General features: G+C 50.8%; 1 protein-coding gene across 4 annotated transcripts; it reads right to left on the reverse strand.

The window, feature by feature from the left end:
• Window positions 1-98: 98 nt before the first annotated feature.
• On the reverse strand, window positions 99-22,389 carry Rpap1 (RNA polymerase II associated protein 1). Of its 4 annotated transcripts, none has more exons than XM_052722636.1 (25): window positions 22,067-22,389; window positions 18,468-18,724; window positions 17,853-18,001; window positions 17,515-17,604; window positions 14,923-15,043; window positions 13,310-13,531; window positions 11,518-11,655; window positions 10,019-10,134; window positions 9,686-9,784; window positions 8,668-8,769; window positions 8,343-8,510; window positions 7,919-8,101; window positions 7,670-7,804; window positions 7,170-7,340; window positions 6,368-6,525; window positions 5,821-5,979; window positions 5,492-5,693; window positions 4,916-5,025; window positions 4,504-4,699; window positions 3,955-4,107; window positions 3,620-3,762; window positions 2,168-2,924; window positions 884-1,060; window positions 706-765; window positions 99-592 (listed from the first exon to the last, which is right to left on the reverse strand). In XM_052722636.1, exons 2-25 carry the CDS (start codon window positions 18,646-18,648, stop codon window positions 443-445), a joined length of 4,140 nt encoding a protein of 1,379 aa, XP_052578596.1. In that variant the 5' UTR covers window positions 18,649-18,724; window positions 22,067-22,389; the 3' UTR covers window positions 99-442. The 4 variants fall into 4 exon arrangements, with proteins under 4 accessions (XP_052578596.1, XP_052578595.1, XP_052578594.1 ...); XM_052722635.1 differs by having other exon boundaries at window positions 11,476-11,655; window positions 21,845-22,384; XM_052722634.1 differs by having other exon boundaries at window positions 11,476-11,655; window positions 22,067-22,383.
• Between the last annotated feature and the right edge of the window lie 2,349 nt (window positions 22,390-24,738).

Raw genomic sequence — 24,738 nt, forward strand, 5'->3', positions numbered from 1 at the left:
GTTTCTACCTCCCATTGGGATGTTTTTCTCCCACATCTCTAGAGATAATCCATCCTTGCTACCAACTCTGAACAGGAAAAAAACCAGTCTAGACCAGCTAGACTAGAAAAGAATTTATTTCAACGGGTAGCACAGCAATCATACACCCATGTCTGGTAAGGACTGGAAGTGGGTGAGGAGAGGGGCTCAGGCTGTTCTGCGCCCACAGTGGGGTAAATAGGTCACCCTCCACTCCTAGCAAAGCCCTCGGAGGCCCCAGATCCTCAGCTCCAGTATCGGGATGTAATAAGAGTTCCTTCTGTTCTGAAAATGGCTCAAACAATGTGTTCTCAGGAAGGCAAGTCCCCCACTTTCCCTTATGGACTGATGCTCTTCTGTAAGAGCAGACTTCCGCTGGCAAGCCCCAGGAGAATATATCCATCTCTAGCTGGTGCCTAGTGCACTACGTCTTGAATCCTCCATTCTGGAGCACCTCTGTGGGCAATGTCTGAAGGTACTGCTGTCTCAGGTGAGGTAACTGGGAATACAGCTCAAAGCCCTCTGGGAGGCTGGAGTTGGGAAGCTTATAGTGGAGGAGATGCTGCCGCAGACCCTGTAGAGAGGGGAAAACCATGAAGTGGGTGGTGAGTCTGTTGAGGTTTGATTCCTTAAGCCCCACCCCAGCCCACCCCGTATCTTTCACCTTCCTAATACCCACAATCCTACCTCATCTGCCAGTAGCCACGTTTTCTGAAGCATACTCCTTCGGGCAGCCTTCACCTCATCCTAGCAGCATAAGATGTGGGACTGAGCCAAGGACTGGTACCCAGCACTGGCCTTGCTCACCTCCTCCCCAACTGGCCCACTAGCTCCCCCTCCCTCTGAACACTGGGATGTGACTCACTGAGCTCTTTGGGTCTTGAGAGAAGATGAAACTATTGACGTGAGCCAGGACTACAGTGTAGAGGACAGGGCACCAATGTGGGCGGAGTGCGCCGGTAACCAGGGCCCGGAAGTAGAGCTGCAGGAGCGCCAGGCTGTCTTCAGCAGGCTCTGTGTAGCACTCCAAGGGCACAGGCAGCTGTGATGGAGGGAAAGGATATGCTGAGGGTGAGGGTGGACATGAGCATCAGTGGACACTGAATGACGGCTGGTCACAAGCCACCAAATCCTAAGGGCAGACAGCAGGCCTAGAAGGACATTTCCCTTCTTCAGTACATGGATGAAAGCTAAAGAGCAAAGACCAGTGCTGGGGTGTGGCTTAGAGCCCGAGCACCTTCCTGGGATGCATAAAGCCCTGGGTTCCATTTCCAGCACACACACAGTATTGATTTCTTAAGTGTTTTTGTTTGTTTGTTTGTCTTGTTTTTTCCCCAGACAGGATTTCTCTGTAACATTCCTAGTTGTCTGGAGCTCGATTTTTTTGTAGCCCAGGCTGGCCTTGAACTCACTGAGATCCACCTGCCTCTGCCTCCCAAGTGCTGAGATTAAAGGTGTGCACTACCACATCTGGCTCTAAAACTTTTTTATTATTTATTTATCATTACTTATTTATTTACTTACTTATTTATTTGGTTTTTGGAGACAGGGTTTCTCTGTGTAGCAGCCTCGGCTGTCCTGGAACCACAGAGATCTGCCTGCCTCTGCCTCCTGAGTGAGGGATTAAAGGCATGCACCACCATGCCCGGCGTGAGCTTGACCACCCTTTAGTACTTTGTTTCTTAGCCTTATTTCCAGGAAGTGCTCCACAGAAATTTCTCAAGAGTCAAACTCTCCCCAAACTTCCACCCCAGGTCAAACCTATCTCCCCCATAACACCTTTTCCTTATGAGCAGTCCACTCTGATCGTTTTAAAAATTATCTGAATTCCGACTTACCAAGCCAAGAATCTGAGCAATTAAGAACTATGGTTCTGATTCTGCTCTCAGCATATCCTTCATCTAGACTGCAGGAGTTTATAAGCAGAAGCCAAACCCTGTTAATATGACGACCTACTCTCTGCCAGATTCCAGGGAACAGAACACCACGGAAGACAGGAGTCCCTTCTATTCTCTACCATCCTGACGCCCTCACAGCCCCCAAGAGGTAAAATGAGGAACCGAGGCCCCCCAAAGCTCCGCACTGCTCAGGACTGCCCCAAGGGTCCAGTACAGGGTCCTAGGCAGACCCTGAAAGGCTGAGCACATACCTGAGTCAGGGGCAGGCCCAGGGCTCGCAGGACTCCCACGTGTTCCCCAAAGAGAGCAAGGCGCAAGGTGACACTGAAGTGGCGCTGCAGAGGGAGGAGGACCAGAGCCCCAAACAAGTGGTCCCCAAAGGAGACAGCCTCAAAGTGGTCTAAGAAGCTGGCATAGAGGTCGGGAAAAGACGTCAGGCCAGGGAGTGGGCAGTCCAGGTTGAGGCTTGGCAGGACTTGGGGCTGACAGAGCCGCGCTAAAAGAGCTGCCACCAGATGCTGCACAGGAGTCTCTCGGAATAGCTCGCTGTCCACCAGGAACACACACATGAGCCGTGCCAGGCGGGCAGCAGGAGGCACAGCCCAGAGGGCCTCAGGGCGCCAGCTCTCTAGAACCAGCACCCACTGTAGGACCCGCATGGCGATGCCTACAGAGTCAGCAGCGGGAAGCCCAGAGGGAGTATCTGAAGCCTGATGGTAGAGATGTATCAGTGGCTGGAAGGGCCAGTCGGTGGGCAGCAGTGGCTCCTTAGGCACAGGCAGTAGCAGGCTTGAGACTCGCAGTAGCTCCCCACGGTATAAGGCCTGGGAGGTCAGCAGGCTGGCTCGGGCTGGTGAACAATGGGCCAGGTAGCAGCTGCGGATGCTGGGGAGATCCTGGCAAGCTTGAACTAGGAGAGCCCCTCGTCTACACTGAGGGTCCCCACTGTTCCCTAAGGACAGTCCATCAGAGAAGTCAGCTGCTTCTGGACCACCTGATGCATTTTCCCTGTAACAGGACACAAAAGCCAAAACTGAGGGCTGGGACCATAGCATCTAGACAGCTGCATCAGCTCTCCAGGGTTCCCAGATTCAGTCCTGTGCCTTTCCGCTCCCCGGATAGTCCCTCACACCACAATGTTGCATAGCAGTTAGGAAATGGGACAGAGGCAAGTTGACTTAAAGTTCTGTGCTGGGATTGAGGTGTGTTCTATCCAACTCCTATTTACTTATTTATTTATGAGACAGCCTCATTCTGGTGTGTTCCAACCAACTCTTGCTTATTTATTTACTTTTGAGACAGTCTCTTTCTCATGTAGCTGACCTAGATCTTGACGGGTAGCCAAGGCTGGCCTTGAACTGATTTTCTTGCTGCTACCTCCCAAGTGCTGGGAAGACAGGTGTCACCATACCCGGTCCCTAACTTGAATCAGAGCCTCGCACATGCCACAGGCGTCTACTGTTCGGCGGCATCCCCAGCTTATGCACCATTTTTTAGCCACTGTCACATGGTAAAGTCTTATCATTCTTGGGTCGGACGAAGATGAATAGCCTCATCTTCACTTTACTTACACAAATTAAGTATAATACCTGAAGGAAAGAAACTAAAACCTAGGTTGCTTGGCTCCAAGATGCTGTTTGGGTAACAAAATTAAGCAGTATCCAAAAGTGCCAAACACCGATGCCTGAAACCCCTGGACTCACGGCAGGAACTCCAGCCGGAACACACAGCTCAGCAGCAGCTCTTGCGCGAGGTATTCACTTCCAGGCAGCAGCCGGCTCAGTAGGGCCAAGGCCATAGCATGGTGGAGGGCAGTATTGGTGGCTGGCTCTGGTTGCAGTAGTGCCTGGGGAGGAAGAAGGGATCTTAGTGCAGGGAGGGCGGCATGGAGCATGCAAAGAGTGAGGAAGTGGACAGGAAGATGGACGACATGAACCAGGGTCTATGGCCTCAGTAGGAAGGGCACGGCCTACAGAAACAGGCCCGGCAACAGAGGCAGGGGATAAGTGTGGGATTGACTCCGCAGACAGGAACCCACCACTTTTTGGGCCAAGGAGAGCACCAGGTACTGCAGGTGGTACTCATGGCGCAGGGCCCAGGCAGAGAAGGGTGTGAGCTGTGGTGCAGGTCCAGGAGCCACACACTGGAGAAAGTATTTCTGGAGTCCCGGGGTAGCCAACACAGCAGCCAGCTGAAGAAACAAGTTTGCTCAGATCTGGAAACTGACTCTAATGTGTTCTAGGGCTCCCGGATTGCTGCCCCTCCCAGTCACTCAGAAAAATAAGGACTCCCTTCTCCTGGTCCCCTCCCCCTCCCTTCTTCTGGCCCCCTCCCCCTCCCTTCTTCTGGCCCCCTCCCCATTCCTTCTTCTGGTCCCCTCCCCCTCCTTCTTCTGGTCCCCTCCCCCTCCTCCTTCTGGCCCCCTCCCCATTCCTTCTTCTGATCCCCTCCCCCTCCCTTCTTCTGGCCCCCTCCCCCTCCCTTCTTCTGATCCCCTCCCCCTCCCTTCTTCTGATCCCCTCCCCCTTTTCCTCCCCCTGCTATCTTGGCCCCATACCTGGCCTCTAAATAGGCACCCAAGGTTTACCTGTCCCCAAAGCCCCCTGTGGATCCGGACCAGAGTGTTGAGAAGAGAGAGGAGAGCAGTGAGGAATGGGAAGGGTGAGGCTGAGGCAGCCACACTGAGAGACGGACAACCTCCTGCACAGCCCAGCGACACCAGGCTGGGGAGAGCTTCCGGAGCAGGAGCACAGGACAGCGGGTTGCAGAGTGCGGAGCAGTGCCTGGAGGAGAATGTAGATGCTGAGGAGATTCTGGTCTGGGGAATGCAAGTGGGGACCTGGCTGTGCAGAGCAGGGTTCTCCCCGTGGGAATCTGGGTTTCTTTCAGGCCCCAAAGGGGCCACATCCTGGGATGGATTGGGAAGACAGAGCCAGGAGCCCCCCAGGAGAGGAAGTGCCTCCTCCCCACATTCCCCCAGCTGCCCACACAGAACATACCTCAAGGAATCCCACAGATGGCCCAGAGAAGCCTGATTCAGCAACGGTAGCAAGAACTCGTCCAACAAGCGTTCCATGTCCTGAAGCCAATCCTCTGGGCACAAGCTCACCTGGAGGAGCGAGAGGGTCCCCGAGCTGATGGGCCCAAACACCCATTTTCCTAGGCCTGTAGACCTAGACCAGTGCCCTCATGCTAAGGGCCACAGCCCGACCTTTCTGAAGGACAGATAGCCCTGAGCTTGCTCTAGTACACAACATCTAGGGGAACATGAGAAGAAAAGACAGAGGCTGAGCTGCTGCTCAGGGTTCTCTGGTCCCATCAACAAGGTTCCTGGGAAACAGAGGTAGGAAGAGACAGGGAGAAGAGAAAAGGAGGGGGTGGGCTCAGTGGAGAAGCAACTGCCTAGCATGTGTGAGGCTCTGGGCGCCAGCCTTCCACTCTCAGGACCTACCACATTACACACGCCTACCCCAAGCCACAGAAAGGGAGAGAGAGGTGCCAACAGAGGAGGAGTGGACAGGAGTCGGACAGGAGGACATGGGGCGTGCAGACGAAGGCGGGCAGGCTGCACTCACCTGCTGGCTCCAGGCCTGATAGTAGGCACTCAGGAACAGCAGGCAGGCACTGGGCACTGGGCCCAGGGCATTCCAGACATCAGGTCTGGGCAGGAACTTCAGGGCCTGCTTTAGACATGGCTCGACCAGTGGCTGAAGTCCAGATACCTGTGTCCAGGTGATTGAAGAAGGGATGGCGGACACATAGGCCTCAGCAGAGCCACTGTCAGAGTGCCAAAAGGGACAAAGGTAAGGATCTGGCCGCCTTGTTCCCTCTAGAGGAGCATTCCCATTTGTCCTGGGGTTGCTGCTGGGCATGCCTGCTGGCAGGCTCAGGCAGAGCTGCCTACCTGGTGGATTCAGGATGTGTGCTGCTAGCTGCCAGGGTCAGCTGGGTAAGCAGAGTGAGCAGAGAGGCCATCCGCTGCATGGACAGTGGCCGTGGGGGATGGGTACTGAGCTCTGTAGGCAGTGTCTGCAAGGCCCGCATGAGCACTGGGTACAGCTCCCTGGGGAAGAACAACTGGCCTTCACTGTACGAAGAGACCAAGATGAGGCCACAAAGCACAGCCCTGCCAGGAGCTTCAATCTGGTGACAGAGGATCAGGAGGGAGAAAGCCCCAGGACAGAGACACCGTGCAAGGCTGGGTCCTGAAAACTGGGAAGGCTGCAGCCCTTCATGGTTGCCCCCAAAGGGGAACTGGCATCTGACTTCACCAATACACTAATGCTCTTGTCAAGCTGCAGTTCATTCTCTTCCCTAGCAGGGACTCCCCCTCATCACCCTCGGCCTCCCTTCCTTGGGACCTTGAACAAAGCTGAAGGAAGTCACAGGTAAGACTCAAAACGCACAAACAGCAGGGCCCTACGAGAGGCCGACCTCTTGCCTCTCCTCACCTGTAAAGGTCACCACCCTGGCCGTAGGAAGCGAGCACGGCCCACAGACGGAGGGCTTCAGTGCTCAGCGTCTCTGCTTCCTCAGGGGGCAAGGCCAGTTCCTGTGGCGCTTCGGCTACAAATCGGCACAGACGGCTCCTGAAGTCAAGGCTGCTCAACTGGAGATGAGCAGAGGGTGTGCTGTCAGGATTATCCACCGAGTATCGGGTTCTCTCTTGGAAACGGGCTCAAGCTGCTCCCTCTCTAAGTCTGTGACACCACACGGGGCCTATGGCTCTGGGCGGTGAAAGAACCTCAGCCCCCTCCTTCATCTTTTTTTTTTTATAAATGTTTATTTGGGGCTACAGGTGCTCCCATGTCACAGCATGCATACAGAGGTCAGAGGAAACGTGCCCAGTCATTTCTCTCCTCTTCCGTGTGGGTTCTGGAGACTGGCCTCAGGTCTCAGGCTTGGCAGCAAGTGCCTTTACCTGCTGAGCCCTCTTACTGGCCAGCGCCCTTTCCTTCTTTTTAGACAGCATTTGCTAGGTACCTTTTCTGCTTGGCTACAGGTGACGAGTGCCTGCTGCATGCAGCAACGCTAGACCAGGTTGGTGTCAGAGAACCCTCCCCACATTATGAGACCGGAATAGGTCCAGCAGACCCAGGTGCCCAGGCTCCTGCCTGCTGCTCGTTTCCCTTGAATTTCTAAGAGAGGAAGAGGAAGGTGGAGGAGGTAGCTATCAATTCATGGATCATGCTTAATCCGGCCCAAACGAGGCTGGTCTTGTGCCCTTCATCTTTTGCCCTGTGTCCTGCTTACCAGTCGGGCAGCAATATTCCTCCCAGCTGAAGCCAGGACTCTTAGCAGTTTCATGGCAGCGGCACAGGGCACTTTGTATAGACTGGAAGTAGGCCCCACCCCCATGGGGGACCAACTGGTAGGCAGGAACTCTTGAACTATGGTGTCTATTAGCCGAGGACACTCCAGGACCTACAGGAGACAGGAGGGAAAGGGAGGCAGAGAGGATCAAGATGAAGTTCATCAGCTGGGCACAGACCATGGGCACAGACCATGGGCACAGACCATGGGCACAGACCACGGGCTCACGCCTATAATCTTAGTACCCAGGATGCTGAGGAAGGATGTCCACAAGTTCCAGGCCAGCATGAGCCATATCATGAGCTCTAGGCCAGCCCTTGCTATAATAAGACCCTATCTCAAAACAACAACAGCAACAAAAATAACAATAACAAACCATAAAATAGAGAAGAACAAGCCCATGGGTTGTCTGTCCATTCAGTGCCCTCCTATCGTCTCACCCTCATGGCTGACTCCAGGGAATGCCGGGCCACACGGGTAAGCACAGCCAGGATGTCAAGGACCACAGAGGGCCCTGGGCAGGTCACCTCCAGCACATAGCGCAGCCGAGGGAGCAGGTTGGTAGCCAGGAGCCCCTAGGACTCAGAGAAAGAAACCATTGCCACATGAGGTGGAGGTGCAGGTCTTGATGACCCCTGCCCAACAAACCCGCCTGCTAGGTCAAGGACTGGAATGCAGATGCCCTCTACCTTGATGACATCGTGTCTGGCCAGGTCAGGTGGAGGGCGGCTTTCTTCCTCAGGGGTCTTCTTCTTTGCCTTTTCTGTTGTGGGTTCTTCCTCCTCACCTTCATCCTCTTTGTCCTCCTGGCTGGGCATCAGAGGGAACGCCGAAGCTCCATGATACCAAGAGAAGGTGCTGTCAAGGAGCTCCTGGCAGAGGATGGGGCAGAGGTGGGAAGAGAGGGACAGGCAAGAAATGGTTCCGGGGTAGAGCAAAATTCTCCCTCCCGACACACATAGCAGAGGCAAGGCTCCTAGGCTTGTGGCGTTGAGAAGAGGCTGCCACCTGCTCCCTATTCTCCATTCTGCCTGTACAGCCTTGGCAGAGGGCATACCCAGGATGCAGAGCAGAACCCTGCTACTTCCGAACCCACTCCCATCCCTGACATACCTCATCTCCAGGAGCTACTAACAGAGTACGAAGAGCCCGGACAGCTGCTGCGATGACACCGTCTACCCTGTCATCCAGAGAGAAGCGCAGCAGGAAGAGGAAACCAGCATCCAAGAGGAGGCGCAGGATACTGCCCACTAGGCGGTCTCCAAACTCCCCAGCCTGGGCCTTAGGGTCAGGGGATGAGACTCTGATGAAATGCAGAAGTGGTATAGGCCCTTTGCTGACCCATTCCTAGACTGACCCACAGTGAAAAGAAAGAGTCTACGATCAGGGGTAAGGGATGGGGTGGGACTAGGTAGGACCAGGCCAGCAGTCCACTTACCCTGCCGATGATCTGGGACAACACATGTAACGCCAGTGCTCTCTGCTGGGACACCTGGCTACGGGTCAGGTGGAACAGTTCCTGGAGAGAGTACCCTGCTCTCTGGTGCAGGGACAAAAAGTCAGAAGGAATCGAGACACAGGGTAGTGTCCCCCAAAGACCCAGGAGGGTGTCAAGGAAAAGGCAACTAAGCAAATGATATCTAGTCCTTGCTCTCCTTGGAGCCTCAGGCTGATAAAGAATACAGGATATGCACTCAGCAACGATAGCATAAAGCAAACAGGGATACAGTAGCTGATGTTTGCTTTCGTTCTTAAAGATTTGTTTATTTTATGTATATGGATGTTTTGTCTACTCGTACATCTATCTGTACACCAGCAGAGGTCATCTGATCCCATGAGACTACAGTTATAGATGGTTATGAGCCACTACATGGGTGCTGGGAATTGAACTCAGGATCTCTGAAAGAGCAGCCCGTAGCTGATGTTTAATTTCCAATCAGAAGACAGGTGTGGAAAAGGAATCTGTCTCAGTAGGTAGGTACGGCTTCAATGGCCCAGCATGGACTAAGGGTATGGACATTCCTTGGAGTGAGTCCTGTTAGGCTGTGAAAATGGCTATCATGTGGCAGCATCAGCAGAGTGGTAGAGCAGGAGTAAAGGAGGCAGAGCTGGAGGACCTACAGACTGTCCTGCCAAGCTGACGAACTAGGACCTCATTTTGTGAGCTAAGGAGAGCTGGGAAACGTTCCAAGGTAAGGGGCGGCTTGACTTAGGCCAGAGGAAAACAGGATGGCAGCCCCATGAGAGATGGAATGGCCTAAGGGAAAGCATGCAAGGCCTGGCTTTGAGTTCAGAACAGAGCAAAATGCCAGAGAAGGGACAGCATTTTGACTCTAAGAAACTGAGTGATGGCAAGGCCATGAGCTGGAACAGGGCACACAGGTCAAAGGCAGACCAGAGCTCCTTTTCTGCAGTTGTTAAACACTTGCCAGTCTTCTTGGGGCCCCAGACCTTACCTCTGCCTCTTCTCCATGGTGGTGCAGGCCCAGATGGGTGGGCAGATCCACATCGGGCGCCAGGAGCTCTCCTTGAAGGCTGAATCGGGCCTGCATTCTCTAAGAAAAAGAAAAAGACTTGGGCTTGAAACAGCAGCAACTTCTCAATACTCAACCACCTCAATCTCAGGCATTTGAGGATTAAGTCTGGGCTCCACCTCTGACTGGAAATGAGGCTCATTTCCTTAGGGCCAGGCAGGAGACAGGAGAGAAGCTGAGGGCACAGAAGAGCTATTTCTCAAGGCCCAGTTCTGGGCAGAAGAGCAGCAGCCCCATCCCACCTGGCCCCCTCACCTCCTGTGTCTGCTGCCGCCGGAGCGGGGGCAGGTCCTGGGTCCAGTGGAGCTTCTCCAGCTCAACAGTGTCCATGTGGAGCCACTCTTTGTGGGGGGTCATGGGCAGCTTCAGTGCTAGGGAGAGAGAAGCACAGTGTTCCTCAAGGGGCTTGGCTCACTGGTCTGCAAGATTCCCCAGTGACAGAGAGCAGCTGCCACAGGCCCTCTGCACTGAATCTAGCAGCTTCTACCCCCAGCTACGGCTAAATGGTATGCTTGGGGGCTGGAACCCCTGGGAACTGGATGAATGTTTCAACTAGAGCAGACACAGCCCGTCCTGGCTCCAGCCCCTTGCTGACCCCAAAGCCTTGTTCGAAGGAGAAAGAGGAGAAAAGGAAGAGGAGGAGGAACAGAAGAGGAAGACAGGCCAGCACAGGCCAGCACAGGCCAGCACAGGCCAAGGGAGGTACAGCTGTCCACTCTCTGGTCCCAGACCGCTGAAGGACAGGGACAGGGACAAAGAAGAGGTGGCAGCTATGCTGCTCCAGTGGCGCAGGATACCACATCCTTCAGCTTCCTCCCCCCACCCCACCCCCACTCAGCCTGCCTGGCTGGCCCAGCAGTCCTCCAGGAGCAGGAGGTTCCGGGTCATAATTCAATTTTCTCTTTTGTTAATCCCTAATGGAATAATCTTGTTTCTGGGAAATAAGTGTGTCCACTGGCCTCTGCTTCTGGTCTGGCATGTCTGAGGTCCTGCATCAGCTTCTCCCCTCAGCCTGGCCCTGCCAGCCCTGCAACACTGAGGGAAGAGGATAAAGCAGGAGCTGTGCATCCTCAGCAAGGGCGGGAAGATGGGAGGGAGCCGCAGTCACAGCCTCTCGGGTGACTTCTTGCTGCCTCTTCAGGTGTGGGGAGGAGTAGTGGGGAGGAGTAGTGGGGAGGAATAGGGGAAACAGGACAAGTAAGCAGAAGTGTACGCAGGAAGACGTGCCCCAGCAGAGGAGGACTATCCGCGCCAATTTACAGGCACTAATGAAGATCAACATTCTACCTCCCAGGGCAGAGGAGCATCCTCTTCCCCACCAGCCAGGCCAAGGAGAAAGCAGGTTTTTTCTACTATTTTTCCTTTTTTTACGTTTATTTATTTTGTGTATGAGGGGTAGGTGTGCATGTGTGTTACAACATGTGTGTTGGGAGCTGCTTTTCTCTTCCACCATGTAGGCTCCAGGGATCTACCTCAGGCTGTGAGGCTTGGTGGCAAGCACCTTTATTCTCTGAGCCGTCTCATCAGCCCACTCCCCTCTTTTGTAGCCTTGGCTGTCCTGGGACTCGATATGGAGACATCAGGCTGGCCTCGAACTCACAGAGATCCCCCTGGCTCTGCCTCCCGAGTGCTGGGATTAAAGGTGTGCACCATCACTGCCCCCCTTTCCTCTCTGCTCTTATCCATCAAAAGATGTTATCTCTCCTCCACACCTGGGGCTCTTGGCTCCAGCTTGTCCTCCTTCCTGGACTCACTGGCAGAAGTTGACATGATGGGCTCTTCTTTAGTGACAGGAACTGTGGGACTTCCTGGGCTCTGCTCCTTGGTGGCCTTTGTTCCTGCTTGCTCCAAGGCATTGCCATGTGATCTCAAGAAGGCAACCAAGCTGGGGTCTAGGGTAAAGGTGGAGAGAGTAAGAAGCAGGGTGGGTACTCCCGAGCCTCCTGCACACCTGACACCTGCTTAAAGTCTCCCAGCTCTGGGTGCCAAGGACAAGACAAACTGCTTCCCCCCACAGCCCAGGACCCCCACACTCTCCTGTGGCTCTTTAATGACACTGCCAGCCCACACCTGTACAGCCCCTGGAGCCTGACTATCCCCCATAGCCCCTGCTCTCCAGTCCTCTGGTTCCGGTTCCCATGCCTGAGCCTCAGTTTGCCACCAGGTCAAGTCTGAAGTAGCTGTGGTTTACAGGATGTTGAATAGAGCCCATTTCTTTCATTTTTTTCTCAGTCAGTTTGCACGTACATTTACTAAAAACTGAACACATGTTACGTAAGTGCTCAATAGACAGTGGGGAACAGGACTGACTAGGAGAAAGGTGTGGCACACCACCCTATCATGTACAACAGGAATACTGTAGTTACACCAGGTGATGAAGTATGGCTGTAATAAAGCACAGCGTGATCTACAACAGGCAGAACAGTCATACATAATGGGGCTGGGGGCTAGACCAGTCAGAAGCACTACATCTTAGATTTAATCCTGTATTTGTGTCTTAATCCAATCCACAGGACCAGATGTATAAAGCACCTTGCCTGGCATGTGCAAGACTCTGGGTTTCAACTGCAGCACTCCCCTACGTGCCCCCAGTCAATCCATTCTGCAGTTCTCACCATCTATGTGACCTGTGGAGAATTTCCTATATTTCTGAGCCTCATATTTTTCCCCTTTTGAGGAATTCTTTGCTTTAAGTTGTTACAGGAGATATGGGGAGGTTGTCTGTGCCATGGTGCACATGTGGGGTCAGAGGACAACTCAGTGGGGTCAGTTCTCTCTTCCACCTTCATGGGGTTCCAGGAATCAACTCTGGTCATCAGGCTTGCTCAGCAAGCACCCTTACCCATCTCAGAAGCTTCACGTTTTCTGTTGGTGAAGAAGGGTCTCACTGAGACAACAGGCCTCAAACTAGCCATGGAGCTGGGCATGAACTGGGGTCCTCTTCCCTCTACCTCACAAGTGCTGGGGTTAAAGGCCTGTAGCACCCTGAGCAGCAGAGTCACGGATGCTTTTGGTTTTGAGACAGAGTTTCTCTGTGTAGCCTGGGTTGCCCTGGAACTCTGTAGACCAGGCTGGCCTCGAACTCAGAGATCCACTTGCCTCTGCCTCGTGAATGCTGACATTAAAGGTGTGCAGTCTCACTGCCCAGCTTTTTTTTTTTTTTTTTTCATTAGTAAAATTAAGTTAATACCACATCTCTCCCAGGGGTAGAGGAATAGTTTAAGGACAAAACAGAAGAAATGCACGAAAGTATTCATCATACAGCACATCAGTTTCCAATGCCACTAAGTAAATAAGTACTCGAAACATGTCTGACCTGTACTTGTACATACTTTAGGGGCTCACTGCTTCCCTCCTTTAGGAGCTGGAGGTACAGTTCAGTGGTATGGCATTTGCCTAGAATATGTAAGGACCAGGGTTCAATTCCAACTACCAAAATAAACAAGCAAACACACAGCGAAGTGCCTGGCCCTCACAGAAGGCCTTCCCCAACAAGGGACAGCTCTTCCTTAGCTTGGCCCCAGCGAGAAGACCAAGCACCCATACCAAGTTGAGCCAGTAACTGCTGCTGCTCCTTCAGGATCTCCTCAGGATCCATGGCCTGTAGTCTTGCGACATTCTCTTCATGGATGGTCTGGACTTCCTGCTCAGCCGCCTGGCTCCTCAGCCCCTTCCCTGTGACCAGATTCGATCTGTGGAAGTCATGGCTGCCCCCTAGAAACCGGCTGCCTTTGTCCCTGGAGGAGGGTGGCTCAGAGGGCACAGCACCTGAAAGTAGTGTACAGTTTTATTACTCTGCCCTCCTGGCTCTACCTGGACCCTCTGGTCTCTTCAGGAAGGCAGCTAGTCCCACTGGACACAGAATGGAAACCACACAGCAGTCCAGGCCTTCTGGGGAGGCAAGGTGGCAGCTTCTCACTCATTCCTCACTTAAGACATATGGGAAGACTTCCCTCTGAACCATCAGATCCTGACATAGCCACCTATCACCACTTTACCTCAGGCTCTTTCACTAGGAATTCACATCATTAATGAAAACTTGGTCAGTAGCTTTTACAGTCTCTATCAGACACTTCTAACCCACCCACCCCCAATACTCTTCACCACTGAGCCATCTCTCCAGCCCCAGTGCCTGGTTGTTTTTTTTTTTTTTTTTGGTTTTTCGAGACAGGGTTTCTCTGTGTAGCTTTGCGCCTTTCCTGGGACTCACTTGGTAGCCCAGACTGGCCTCGAACTCACAGAGATCCGCCTGGCTCTGCCTCCTGAGTGCTGGGATTAAAGGCGTGCGCCACCACCGCCCGGTGCCTGGGTTTTTAATACTGTAGATGATGCAGCACTCAAGGATTAGAGGCAGAATTAATTACTCGCCCTCCCTTAGTAGTTTCTATATGAAATCAATTAAAAGTATGCTTGAAGGAGTTGTAGCCCAGGCTACCCTCAAACTCGGAGATCCACCTGCCTCTGCTTCCTGAGTGCTGGGACTAACGGTGTGGACCACCACACCCAGCTGTTAGTTATTCTTTCTTTATTTAAAAAACTTCTTGCCAGGCGGTGGTGGCACATCCTTCTAATCCCAGCATTTGAGAGGCAGAAGCAAGCAGATCTTCGTGAATTAGAAGCCAGCCTGCCTGATCTGCAAAGTAAGTTCCAGGATAGTCAGGCTTATTCAAAGAAAAACTACAACAAACAAACAAACAAAAACCCCAAAACAACAAGAAAAAACAAAACAACAACAAAACACCTAATAAAAATAATTGTTTGGGTTTTTTTTAAGATTTATTTAGTCTAGAACTGGAGTTATGGATAGTGGTGAGTCACCATGTAGGTGCTCAGAACTGAACCTGGACCTCTGCAAAAAAAGACAGAAAGAAAGAATAAATAAATGTACATTTGAGAGGCTGGGGCTGTGGCTCTGCTGCTAACATGCACATCCTTACTAATACACGAAGCCCTGGGTTTGACCCCTCGAACCGTATAAACTGGGCATGGTGGCCATGGGAAGCAGGAGGGGCACAATTTTAAAGTCATCCTCCATTACAGGGGAGCTCAGACTGGAATCCATCAGACCTGCCTCTGCCCCATCCCACCAGTCAGAAATACAAAGTATATTTATAAGGGATAAAAAAAAAACCAAATGCAAGCATTTCAGCAGCACTCACCCTCTGGTGGGTCTAGGCTGGGGACGACTTCCCCAGCTGCTGGGACCCTGTTTTCAGTCACCCTCCTGGCTGCAATCTCTTGGGCAAAGATGCTCCTCTTACCCGATGTTGCCGATTTCCCCTACAAGACAAAGAGAAAAACCTAAGCTGTTGATATTAATTACCTGCTCCTCCATAGCTTCTTAACCAAGGCTCTGGAACGAAGAGGAAAGAAACTTCCTCAGAGAAAGTAGAACTTCTGGGATATGGTGGTACACATCTAAAAGCCAGCGCTCTGGAGGTACAGGCAGAAAGAGCAGGAGTTCAAGACATCCTCTGAAGCCAGACTGAGAAGTGAGACCTTGTGTCAAAAGAAAAAGGAGGAACAGCAAGATGACTAAGCTGGTAAGGGGACCTGAAGCCTGACCACGTGGGTCTGATCCAGGGACCCACAGGCTGGAAGGACACAACTGACTCCCACAAGTTTTCTTCTGATCTCTATACCCAGGTATGAACACACCACACATACAAACACCAAACACACACACACAAAGTAAAAGTATTTGCTCTGGCCAGGCAGTGGTGGCGCACGCCTTTAATCCCAGCACTCGGGAGGCAGAGGCCAGCGGATCTCTGTGAGTTCGAGGCCAACCTGGGCTACAGAGTGAGTTCCAGGACAGGCTCCAAAACTACACAGTGAAACCCTGTCTCGAAAAACCAAAAAAAAAAAAAAGAGAAGTCTTTGCTCTGTAAGCAGGAAGACCCGAGTTTGAACTCCCCACAACCCATGTAAAACTGGGCACAATTTGCACATATCTGTAATCCCAGCACTTCTAAAGCAAGTTGGGGGATAGAGACAAAAGAATCCCTGGAAATTCAAAGGCCATCTAAGGCTGGGTATGGTGGTGAACACCTTTGATCCCAGCACTTGGGAGGCAGAGGCAGGAGGATCTCTGTGAGTTCAAGGCCATTCTGGTCTATCCAGTGAGTTCCAGGTCAGCCAAGACTACATAGAGACCCTGTCTCAAAACACAAAACAAACCCAAAGGCCATCTAGTCTGACATGCAAAGCAGGGAACAACGAAGGTTAGAAGGCAGGGAAAGACACCTGAGGTGGTCCTCTGACCTCCAGAGTTCACACATACAAACGTGTGCATACACACCAGACACTCATATACACACTCACGCCAACAGAAAAAGGAAGGAAGCAGGACTTGGACAGTGGACAGAGGTCAGGGTGCACTGTCTGCCCAGCAGCAGGAAGTACACTGCATTCAGGTCCCAGCACTACAAAAGAAACCATGCAATTCCAACACTTAGGAAGGCTGAGGAAAAAAATTCCTGTAAGTCTGAGGCCAGCCTCCTACTGAAACTGTCTCCAAAAAAAGAGAGAGAAAAAAAGTGGGGTGTGGCTGAACAGATGGCTCAGTGGTTAGCAGCACTTGCTGCTCTTGTAGAGGGCTTGAGTCCAGCACCCACAAAGTGGCTCACAACCATCCATTAACTTCAGTTCCATGGGTTCAAAACCCTCTTCTGATCTCCATGGGCACCAGGCTTGAATGTGGTGTACTTACATACATGCATGCTGGCAAAACACCCGTACAGATAAAAGTGAAATTTTTAAGAGGATTGGAGAGATGGCTCTGCAGTTAAGAGCACTTGCCATTCTTCCAGAAGACTCAAGTTCAATCCCCAGCACCCTCCTCAGGCAGCTTAGAAGAGCTTATAACTCACTTCTGTGGGCACCAGCACTTGTGTGCACATGCTCATCCATACATATACATAGTTTAAAAAAATATTTTTTTTGAGACCGTGTTTCTCTGTGTAGCCCTGGCTGTCCTGGAACATGCTCTATAGATCAGGCTGGGCTTCAACTCACAGAGATCCAGCTCCCTCTGCCTCTGGAGTACTGGGGCCAAAGGTGTGTACCACCACATCCAGCTTAGTTTAAAATAAAAAAGGGCTTTCCCAAAGTGCCTACAAAAGATTTATCCTGAGACTCACTCACTCTCCAAGCACTACCTGTGCTGGATAGTATTTGCCAAGGGACACAAGGTAGAGCCATCTGAAAGGAAGGAACCTCAATTGAGAAAATGCTTCCATAAGATCCATCTGCAGGGGGCGGGAGAGATGGCTCAGGGTTAAGAGCACCCACATGGCAGCTCACAACTGTCTGTAACTCCAGTTCTAGAGGATCTGACACCCTCACACAGAGTATATGCAGGCAAAACACCAGTGCTCATTAAATAAAGAAATCTTAAAAAAAAATCTATCCGTAGGGCATTTTCTTAATCAGTGACTAATAGGGGAGGGCCCAGCCCATTGTGGGTGGTGTCATCCCTGGGCTGGTGGACTTGGGATCTATAAGAAAGCAAACTGAGCAAGATATAAGGAGCAAGCCAGTAAGCAGCACTCCTCCATGGCCTCTGCATCAGCTTCTGCGTCCGGGGTCCTGCCCTGTTTACGTTCCTGTCCTGACTTCCTTCACTGACGAACTATGATATGGAAACGTAATTAAAATAAACCCTTTCATCCCCGGGCTGCTTTGATCATGGTGTTTTGCTGCAGCAATAGAAACCCTAACTAGGACCCACCTAAGGTGCCCCTGCTCACCTGTCTCTCCTGGGAGCGATGGAACACAGCGGGGAAAGCCACAGCACTGGGCACGGGCAGAGTCACAGCGACTGAACTTGTATCTCGTTCCTGTGGCAACAAAACACAAAGGAATGAAGACGCACAGGTTTCTCCAGGCTGAACCCTATTTCACTGGCCCCGGGACCCTCGTTCCGGGGGTTCAGGAACCTACGCTGGATCTGCTCTAGGTAGTTCTAACCTAGCCCTAACCCTGACTGCAGTGTGAAAAAGTCTACCTTTCTGCAGCACCCTCTGCTCATAAACCCCTTTCTTCCCCAAACGGGATGCCCTGCCCACCCAGCTGGCTTAACACGTACAATAATTTTAGACAAGACAGCGGTGATGTGCTGGTCATGCCTACTCAGCCTCTCCTCAGGGTCTTCATCCTGCGGCAGCGGGTGGCCAGGGCTGGCTCTAGCTCTCTTTGCAGGAGCGGGCACCAGAGCTGGGGGCAAATCTGGAAGATCTGAAACAAAGAATCCAGATGTTGAGTATATTCACACTTTTCTAAAAAGATATCTGGGTTGGGGGCAGCCGCAAATAACAAGACAGATGCTCTGGGCCCTGGCTCAAGCTGTGCTATCTTGGGTATGACATTAACCTCTCTGAACCTCAGTTTCTTCATCTATATAATGGAGCTGTAGAGCTGCAGAGCTGCGTGAGGTGGTGCACAGCTGGTCTCCCAGTATTTGCAACCTTAGGCAGAAGATTGCCACAAGTTCAAAATCAGTTTGTACTAAATACTGAGCTCTAAATAAGCTCGAGTCCCAGAGTGAGACCCTTTCTCACAAACAAAACAGAATACTAAAAAACAAAAAAACAAAATTTCAGCAACAGAGGTTACAGCTGGAGCAGAATTCAGCCACCTCAGGATAGAAGCGGGCCCTCAGGCTGACCCCTCTCTCCTCACGCCCATGCCTGCAGGCACTCACTGTCCAGGGTCACCACATCCCGGTGGTCCCGGAGTGGAAGCTGCTCCGGATGAGCATCACCACGTCTCCGACTTCCTTTCACCAGCTGCACTGCTGGAGCTGCACCAGCCTTGAGGAACTGACTCTGGAAGCGCAGTAGGTCCACCTCAGACTCTCCAGGCTTCGGTCTGGACAGCATCATGGCTCTCAAGCTCTACCCTCTGTATGACTCCTTCCAGTACTGCTTGCTTGGTGTGGAGACTCACTCTCATTCACCCCTGAAAGTAATAAAACAACAGCCTTCGCCGGGCGGTGGTGGCGCACGCCTTTAATCCCAGCACTTGGGAGGCAAAGGCAGGCGGATCTTTGTGAGTTCCAGGCCAGCCTGGTCTAGAGAGCGAGATCCAGGAAAGGCGCAAAGCTGCACAGAGAAACCCTGTCTCGAAAAACCTAAAAAAAAAAAACAAAAAAAACAACAGCCTTCATAACTGAGCACAGGTCATCTTCAGGTTTTCATGAGCTCATGTGAACTCACTCCTCATCACTATTTCCTCCTCCATCAGCACCCCCTGGCCAACAATCCAGTAAAATTATTTACAGGCAAGGCAAGGGTGGCAGCACACACCTGGAACCCCAGCACTTGGGAGTGACGCCAAGAGGGTAAAGAGTTCAAGGTTATCCTTGCCTACACAGTAAGTTCAAAAGCCAGCCTGAGATACATGAAACCCTGTATCAAAAAACAAACAAGAGTGGGCGTGGTGGTGCACCACTTGGGAGGAAGAGGTAGGTGGGTTTCTGTGAGTTTGAGGCCAGCCTGGTCTACCTAGTGAGTTCCAAGACAGCCAAGGCTACATAGTAAGACCCTGTCTCAAAAAAACCCAAAACAACAACCAAAAAGGATATATAGCCAATTTAGGTTATATACAATCTGTGGGCAGCAAAATTCTCAAAATATTCTCAAATTAGATGATATTGGTAGCAATCTTACATATGTACTAAAAGGCCACTGAACTGTGTACTTTAAAAAGATAAATTCGGGGTTAGGGATTTAGCTCAGTGGTAGAGTGCTTGCCTAGCAAGCACAAGGCCCTGGGTTCGATCCTCAGCTAAAAAAAAAAAAAAAAAAAAGATAAATTCGCCAGGTGTGGTGGCACGTGCCTTTAGGGAGGCAAAAGCTGGTGGATCTCTGTGAATTTGAGGTTAGTTTGGTCTACACAAGAGAACTTGTCAAAGAAAATAAACAAATAGGGGCTGGAGAGATAGCTCAGCGGTTAAGAACACTGACTGCTCTTCCAGAGGTCCTGAGTTCAATTCCCAGCAACCACATGGTGGCTCACAACCATCTGTAATGAGATCTGGTGCCCTCTTCTGGCCTGCAGGCAGAACACTGTATACATAATAAATAAACAAATCTTAAAAAAAAAAAAAAGAAAGAAAATAAACAAATAAACCAACAAGAGCTCAGTGGCTCAACCAACAAAGAAAGGCACTTGCTGCCAAGCCTGGGAACCTGAATTCAATCCCCAGCCCACACAGTCAAAAGAGGGAACCAGCCGGGCGGTGGTGGCGCACGCCTTTAATCCCAGCACTCGGGAGGCAGAGCCAGGTGGATCTCTGTGAGTTCGAGGCCAGCCTGGACTACCAAGTGAGTTCCAGGAGAGGCGCAAAGCTACACAGAGAAACCCTGTCTCGAAAAACCAAAAAAAAAAAAAGAGGGAACCAACTCCTGCAAGCTGTTCCCCGATCTCCACAAGCACTCTGGCATGTGTGCCTACCGCCACAAAATACATTAAAGAGATAATGTAATAAAAATAAATGTAAAAATACGGCACATGGGAGGGCCCAGTACACTAGCCATTTTCTAACAGCTAAGGGCAATAAGAAGCAAGGAGATAATAGCCAGGTAGATCAGATCCTAACAGTGCCGAACAATAATGTATTCCCTTTACTCTTCGTCCAATGCTATGCAGGATCAGATGTGATAACTATAGTCATGAGGCCAGTATAGAAAACATCCCTAACACAAGGGCTAAAGGTGACAGAATGTCAAAACAATCACGGGAATGTGTAACTTAAAGGACAGTACCAAAAGTCATCTGTGATTGGCTATGCCTGTAACCCCAGCACTCAGGAGGTTAAAGCAGGATTGAGAGCTTTAAGTCAGTTTGTGCGATAATATAACAAAACCTTGTCCCAAAAAAGGGAAAAACAAAAACCAAATAATATTACCCCTAAAAAACTTTTTGAGTTTTCTCTGGGCTGAGTGATGTACAAAAGTCTATAAAAGTTCACAGCTATAACCACAGCTCTCCAGGTCTACATAGTTAGCTCTAGGACTACCTGGATGACAGTGTGAGACCATCTCAGGAAAAAAAAAAAAAGAGCTAGACTAGGCTACGAGGCTAGGAGACACGTGTGTGTGTGTGTGGGGGGGGGGGGTCAGTGGCACAGTAAATGCCAGCCTAGGCTACTAGGGTAGGAGACACTGTGTGTGTGTGTGTGTGTGTGTCTGTCTGTCTGTCTGTCTGTCAGGTGTAGGTCAGTGGCACAGTAAATGCCAGCCTAGGCTACTAAGGTAGGAGACACTGTGTGTGTGTTTTAGGTGTAGGTCAGTAACATAGTGCTTGCCTAGTATGCATAAGGCCTTGGTTTCATTGCCCAGTAAAACACACACACACACACACACACACACACACACACACACACACACACACACACACACACACACACACGGCTGTTGTGGGTAGTTTAGCAGTAGTGTTAGAAATCAGTAAGTCAGGCCGGGCGGTGGTGGCGCACGCCTTTAATCCCAGCACTCGGGAGGCAGAGCCAGGCGGATCTCTGTGAGTTCGAGGCCAGCCTGGGCTACCAAGTGAGTTCCAGGAAAGGCGCAAAGCTACACAGAGAAACCCTGTCTCGAAAAACCAAAAAAAAAAAAAAAAAAAAAAAAAAAAAACCAAAAAAAAAAAAAAAGAAATCAGTAAGTCAGAAATCAAATACCAGCTCCACTACTTACTAGAGTAAAATTAGGCAAATTATTTAAGCTATTCCAAATTCAGTTTCAACTGTAAAATGCACAGGGCTGGGACACCGGTAATCCTAGCATTTGGGAAGTGGAGGCAGGAGGATCAGGAGTTTCAGGTCAGCCTGGGATAAATGAAACCTTTCAAAACAACAACAGCCAAAGATTATTGCACGAAACGTGCCTACCGCAGTACCTGTTATATAAACCCCAGTGAATGAAAACAGCTAGTTCCGTGCTACGGAAAGAAGCCAATGTACTCCCCCACAATCTCCAGGAGAGATTTGTGTAAAATCAATTTGTGCTACAAGTTACACCCTGAATCACAATAAGGATAGTTCCTACAAATTAACTCGGAAGCGAAGGAAGAACTAACCATGGATTTACTGGGTTTTCGAATTGCTTCTTACACCGCAGCCTTTACTTTGACGACACAACCTGTCCGGAGACTGCGCCTAATACTCTAGCCAAGCATCTTGGGTCACACACCCGTCAGCCACCGAAAATGAAGGGCTGTGCCCCGGGTCTGTGTAACACAGGGGTCTCAGCCACTGCTGTGCAAAGACTCCCAAGCAGGTTATGACAAATAATTGGACACCTTGCTCCTGGGTTCTCCGCCTGGGCCACTTGAAGCGGGTCTCTGCAGCCAGCCACCTACTCGAACGACGAACCCCTGGGCGCCGCCATCTTGCCCGTGCGGAGCCGCACTTCCGCCGCCGCTAGAGTTCAGCTTCCGCCGAGCAGCCTGGCCTGCGGCGATCTGGCTTGGCCGCTGGCGCTCTGAGGCTCCCTGTCCCGCGTTGAACCTGAGCCCCAAGCAGCGAAGCCTGCGGCATCTAATCTCTGTACAGACACTTGGAACACGCGCGTTTGGTGTACTGCACCCAGGCCTTTCCACACACACAGCACTGCTGGCAGAGGCAAATGCTGGCACAGATGTCCTTCTGCACTCACCACCGTGCTTAACTGCATCCTATTTTCCAGAGCCAGTGCTCGCAGTCAGCATGCAAAAGCCTGCACACACGCTAACGTGACCTCGCTCGTGTGCTTACAGCCAGAAGGTAACCGTGAGAGGAACACAAAGAATGCAATACTCCCAGAGAGTGCTGTAAGAATTGGGGTGTTGGAGAGAAGACCGGAAAGAAAAGGACCTTGTCATCAAGGTTACCCGCTTCCTAAGCATCTTGCCTTTGTTCATGCCAGTCTCCTTTCTTGGGAATTCAACCCCTTTTCCCTGCCACCCGCTCCCAAAAGTCTTTCCCCTTTAAGGTCTAGCCAGGGTCAACAGTAAAACCTTTACACATCAGGTCTGCTCACTGAACTGAACTGAACTTGGATGGTCTGAAATCCAAGCACCTGTAACAATTACTGGTTACCTTTTCACCAGAGAACTTCTTTCAGCCTTGTGACATGGAAGGTTTGGGTAATCCCAGTACCTGGGGGATTGATAGTGGAGGATGACAGATTCAAGATCTGCCTGGGCTACAAAGTGTGACCCTGTGTGTGGTGTTGTTGTTTTTATTTTATCTTTTTGGTTTTTTTGAGACAGAGATTCTCTGTGTAGCCTTGGCTGTCCTGGAACTCACTATGTAGAACATCCACCTGCCTCTACCTCCAGAATGCTGGGATTAAAGACATGAGTTACCACCACCTGGTTTTGAGACCCTGTATTTTATTTTTAGATTTATTTATTTCCTTTTAAGCAGGGCGGTGGTGGCACACGCCTTTAGTCCCAGCACTCAGGAGGCAGAGGCAGGTGGATCTTTGTTAGTTCTAGGCCAGCCTGGTTTACAGAGTGAGTTCTAGGACAGCCAGGGATACACAGTGAAACCCTGTCTCAAAACAAAAGAAAAACCTTTTAAATATACAATTTTTTTTGCCTGCATGTATATGTGTGTACCATGTGCATGCCTGGTGCCCTGAGAAGCCAGAAGAGGGAGTCAGATTCCCTGGAACTGTAGTTACAGATGGTTGTAAGCTACCATGTGGGTGCTGGGAATCAAACCCAGGTCCTCTGGAAGAGCAACAGGTGATCTTTACAAAAATGTTTTTGTATGTATTCATTTAATCGTATAAGTGTATAAGAATTTTGCTTGCACGTGTGTATATTTACCACTTGTGTGCCTGAAGCCCCAGGAATTAAAAAGAGGGTGTCAAGAGGGTACTGGATATCCTGGAACTGGAGACAGCTGTGAGTTCCTATGTGAATGCTAGAAGCCAAACCTAAGTCCTTTGCAAGTGCAAAAGTGCTCTTAACTGATGAGCCATCTCTAGCTCAAGGCTCTGTTTTGATAAAATAAAAAGTCCTGTTGCCAGGCAGTGGTGGCACACACCTTTAATCCCAGCACTCAGAAGGCAGAGGCAGGTGTATCTCAGTGAGTTTGAGGCCAGCCTGGTCTACAGGCGAGTTCCAGGACAGCCAGGACTGTTACACAGAGAAACCCTGTCTCAAATCAACAACAACAACAAAAAACAAACGAACAACAATAACACACATTGATAAGCCTCACTCACCCTCAGAGCTTCTGACTCACTAGACCTCTAATGGGACCTAGAGTTTGTACTCCTAACAAGTTTTTCAGGTAGTGCTGATGGTCAAGAGTGACCTCAAATCTGTGGAACCCTTCACAGATTCTCCACACTGTGAACTTCGGCTACTAGGATTTAGCCAGCCTTCAGATTTCAAACAGTACAAGACCTAATAGGAAGTTCTGGAAGTGGGGGAAGGGACTGGCACAAAGACTGCAGAATGAAAGAGAGGAGGAAGCCGGGCGGTGGTGGCGCACGCCTTTAATCCCAGCACTCGGGAGGCAGAGCCAGGCGGATCTCTGTGAGTTCGAGGCCAGCCTGGTTTCCAAAGCGAGTTCCAGGAAAGGAGCAAAGCTACACAGAGAAACCCTGTCTCGAAAAACCAAAAAAAAAAAAAAAACCAAGAAAGAGAGGAGGAAACCATAGCTCAATAAAATAATGGATCCAGAGACTGGAGAGATGGCTCAGTGGTTAAGAGCACTGCTGCTCTTGCAGAGGACCCGGGTTCAATTCCCAGCACTGACATGGCAGCTCACAACTGTCTATAACTCCTGTTCCAGAGGATCTGATGCCCTCATACATGCAGGCAAAACACCAATGTACATAACAATCTACCAACTAACTACACCCCGATCAGTTTGTTTTTGAATCTTCACAAGGTCTAATGTAAAGCTCAGCTGGCCTTGAATTTACTGTGAAACCAAGGATGACCTTGAATTTTCCGATCCTCTTGCCTCCACC

This window comes from Peromyscus californicus, unplaced genomic scaffold (assembly GCF_007827085.1).
Source record: "Peromyscus californicus insignis strain IS unplaced genomic scaffold, ASM782708v3 Scaffold_7__1_contigs__length_154581171, whole genome shotgun sequence".
Lineage (NCBI taxonomy): Eukaryota > Metazoa > Chordata > Mammalia > Rodentia > Cricetidae > Peromyscus > Peromyscus californicus.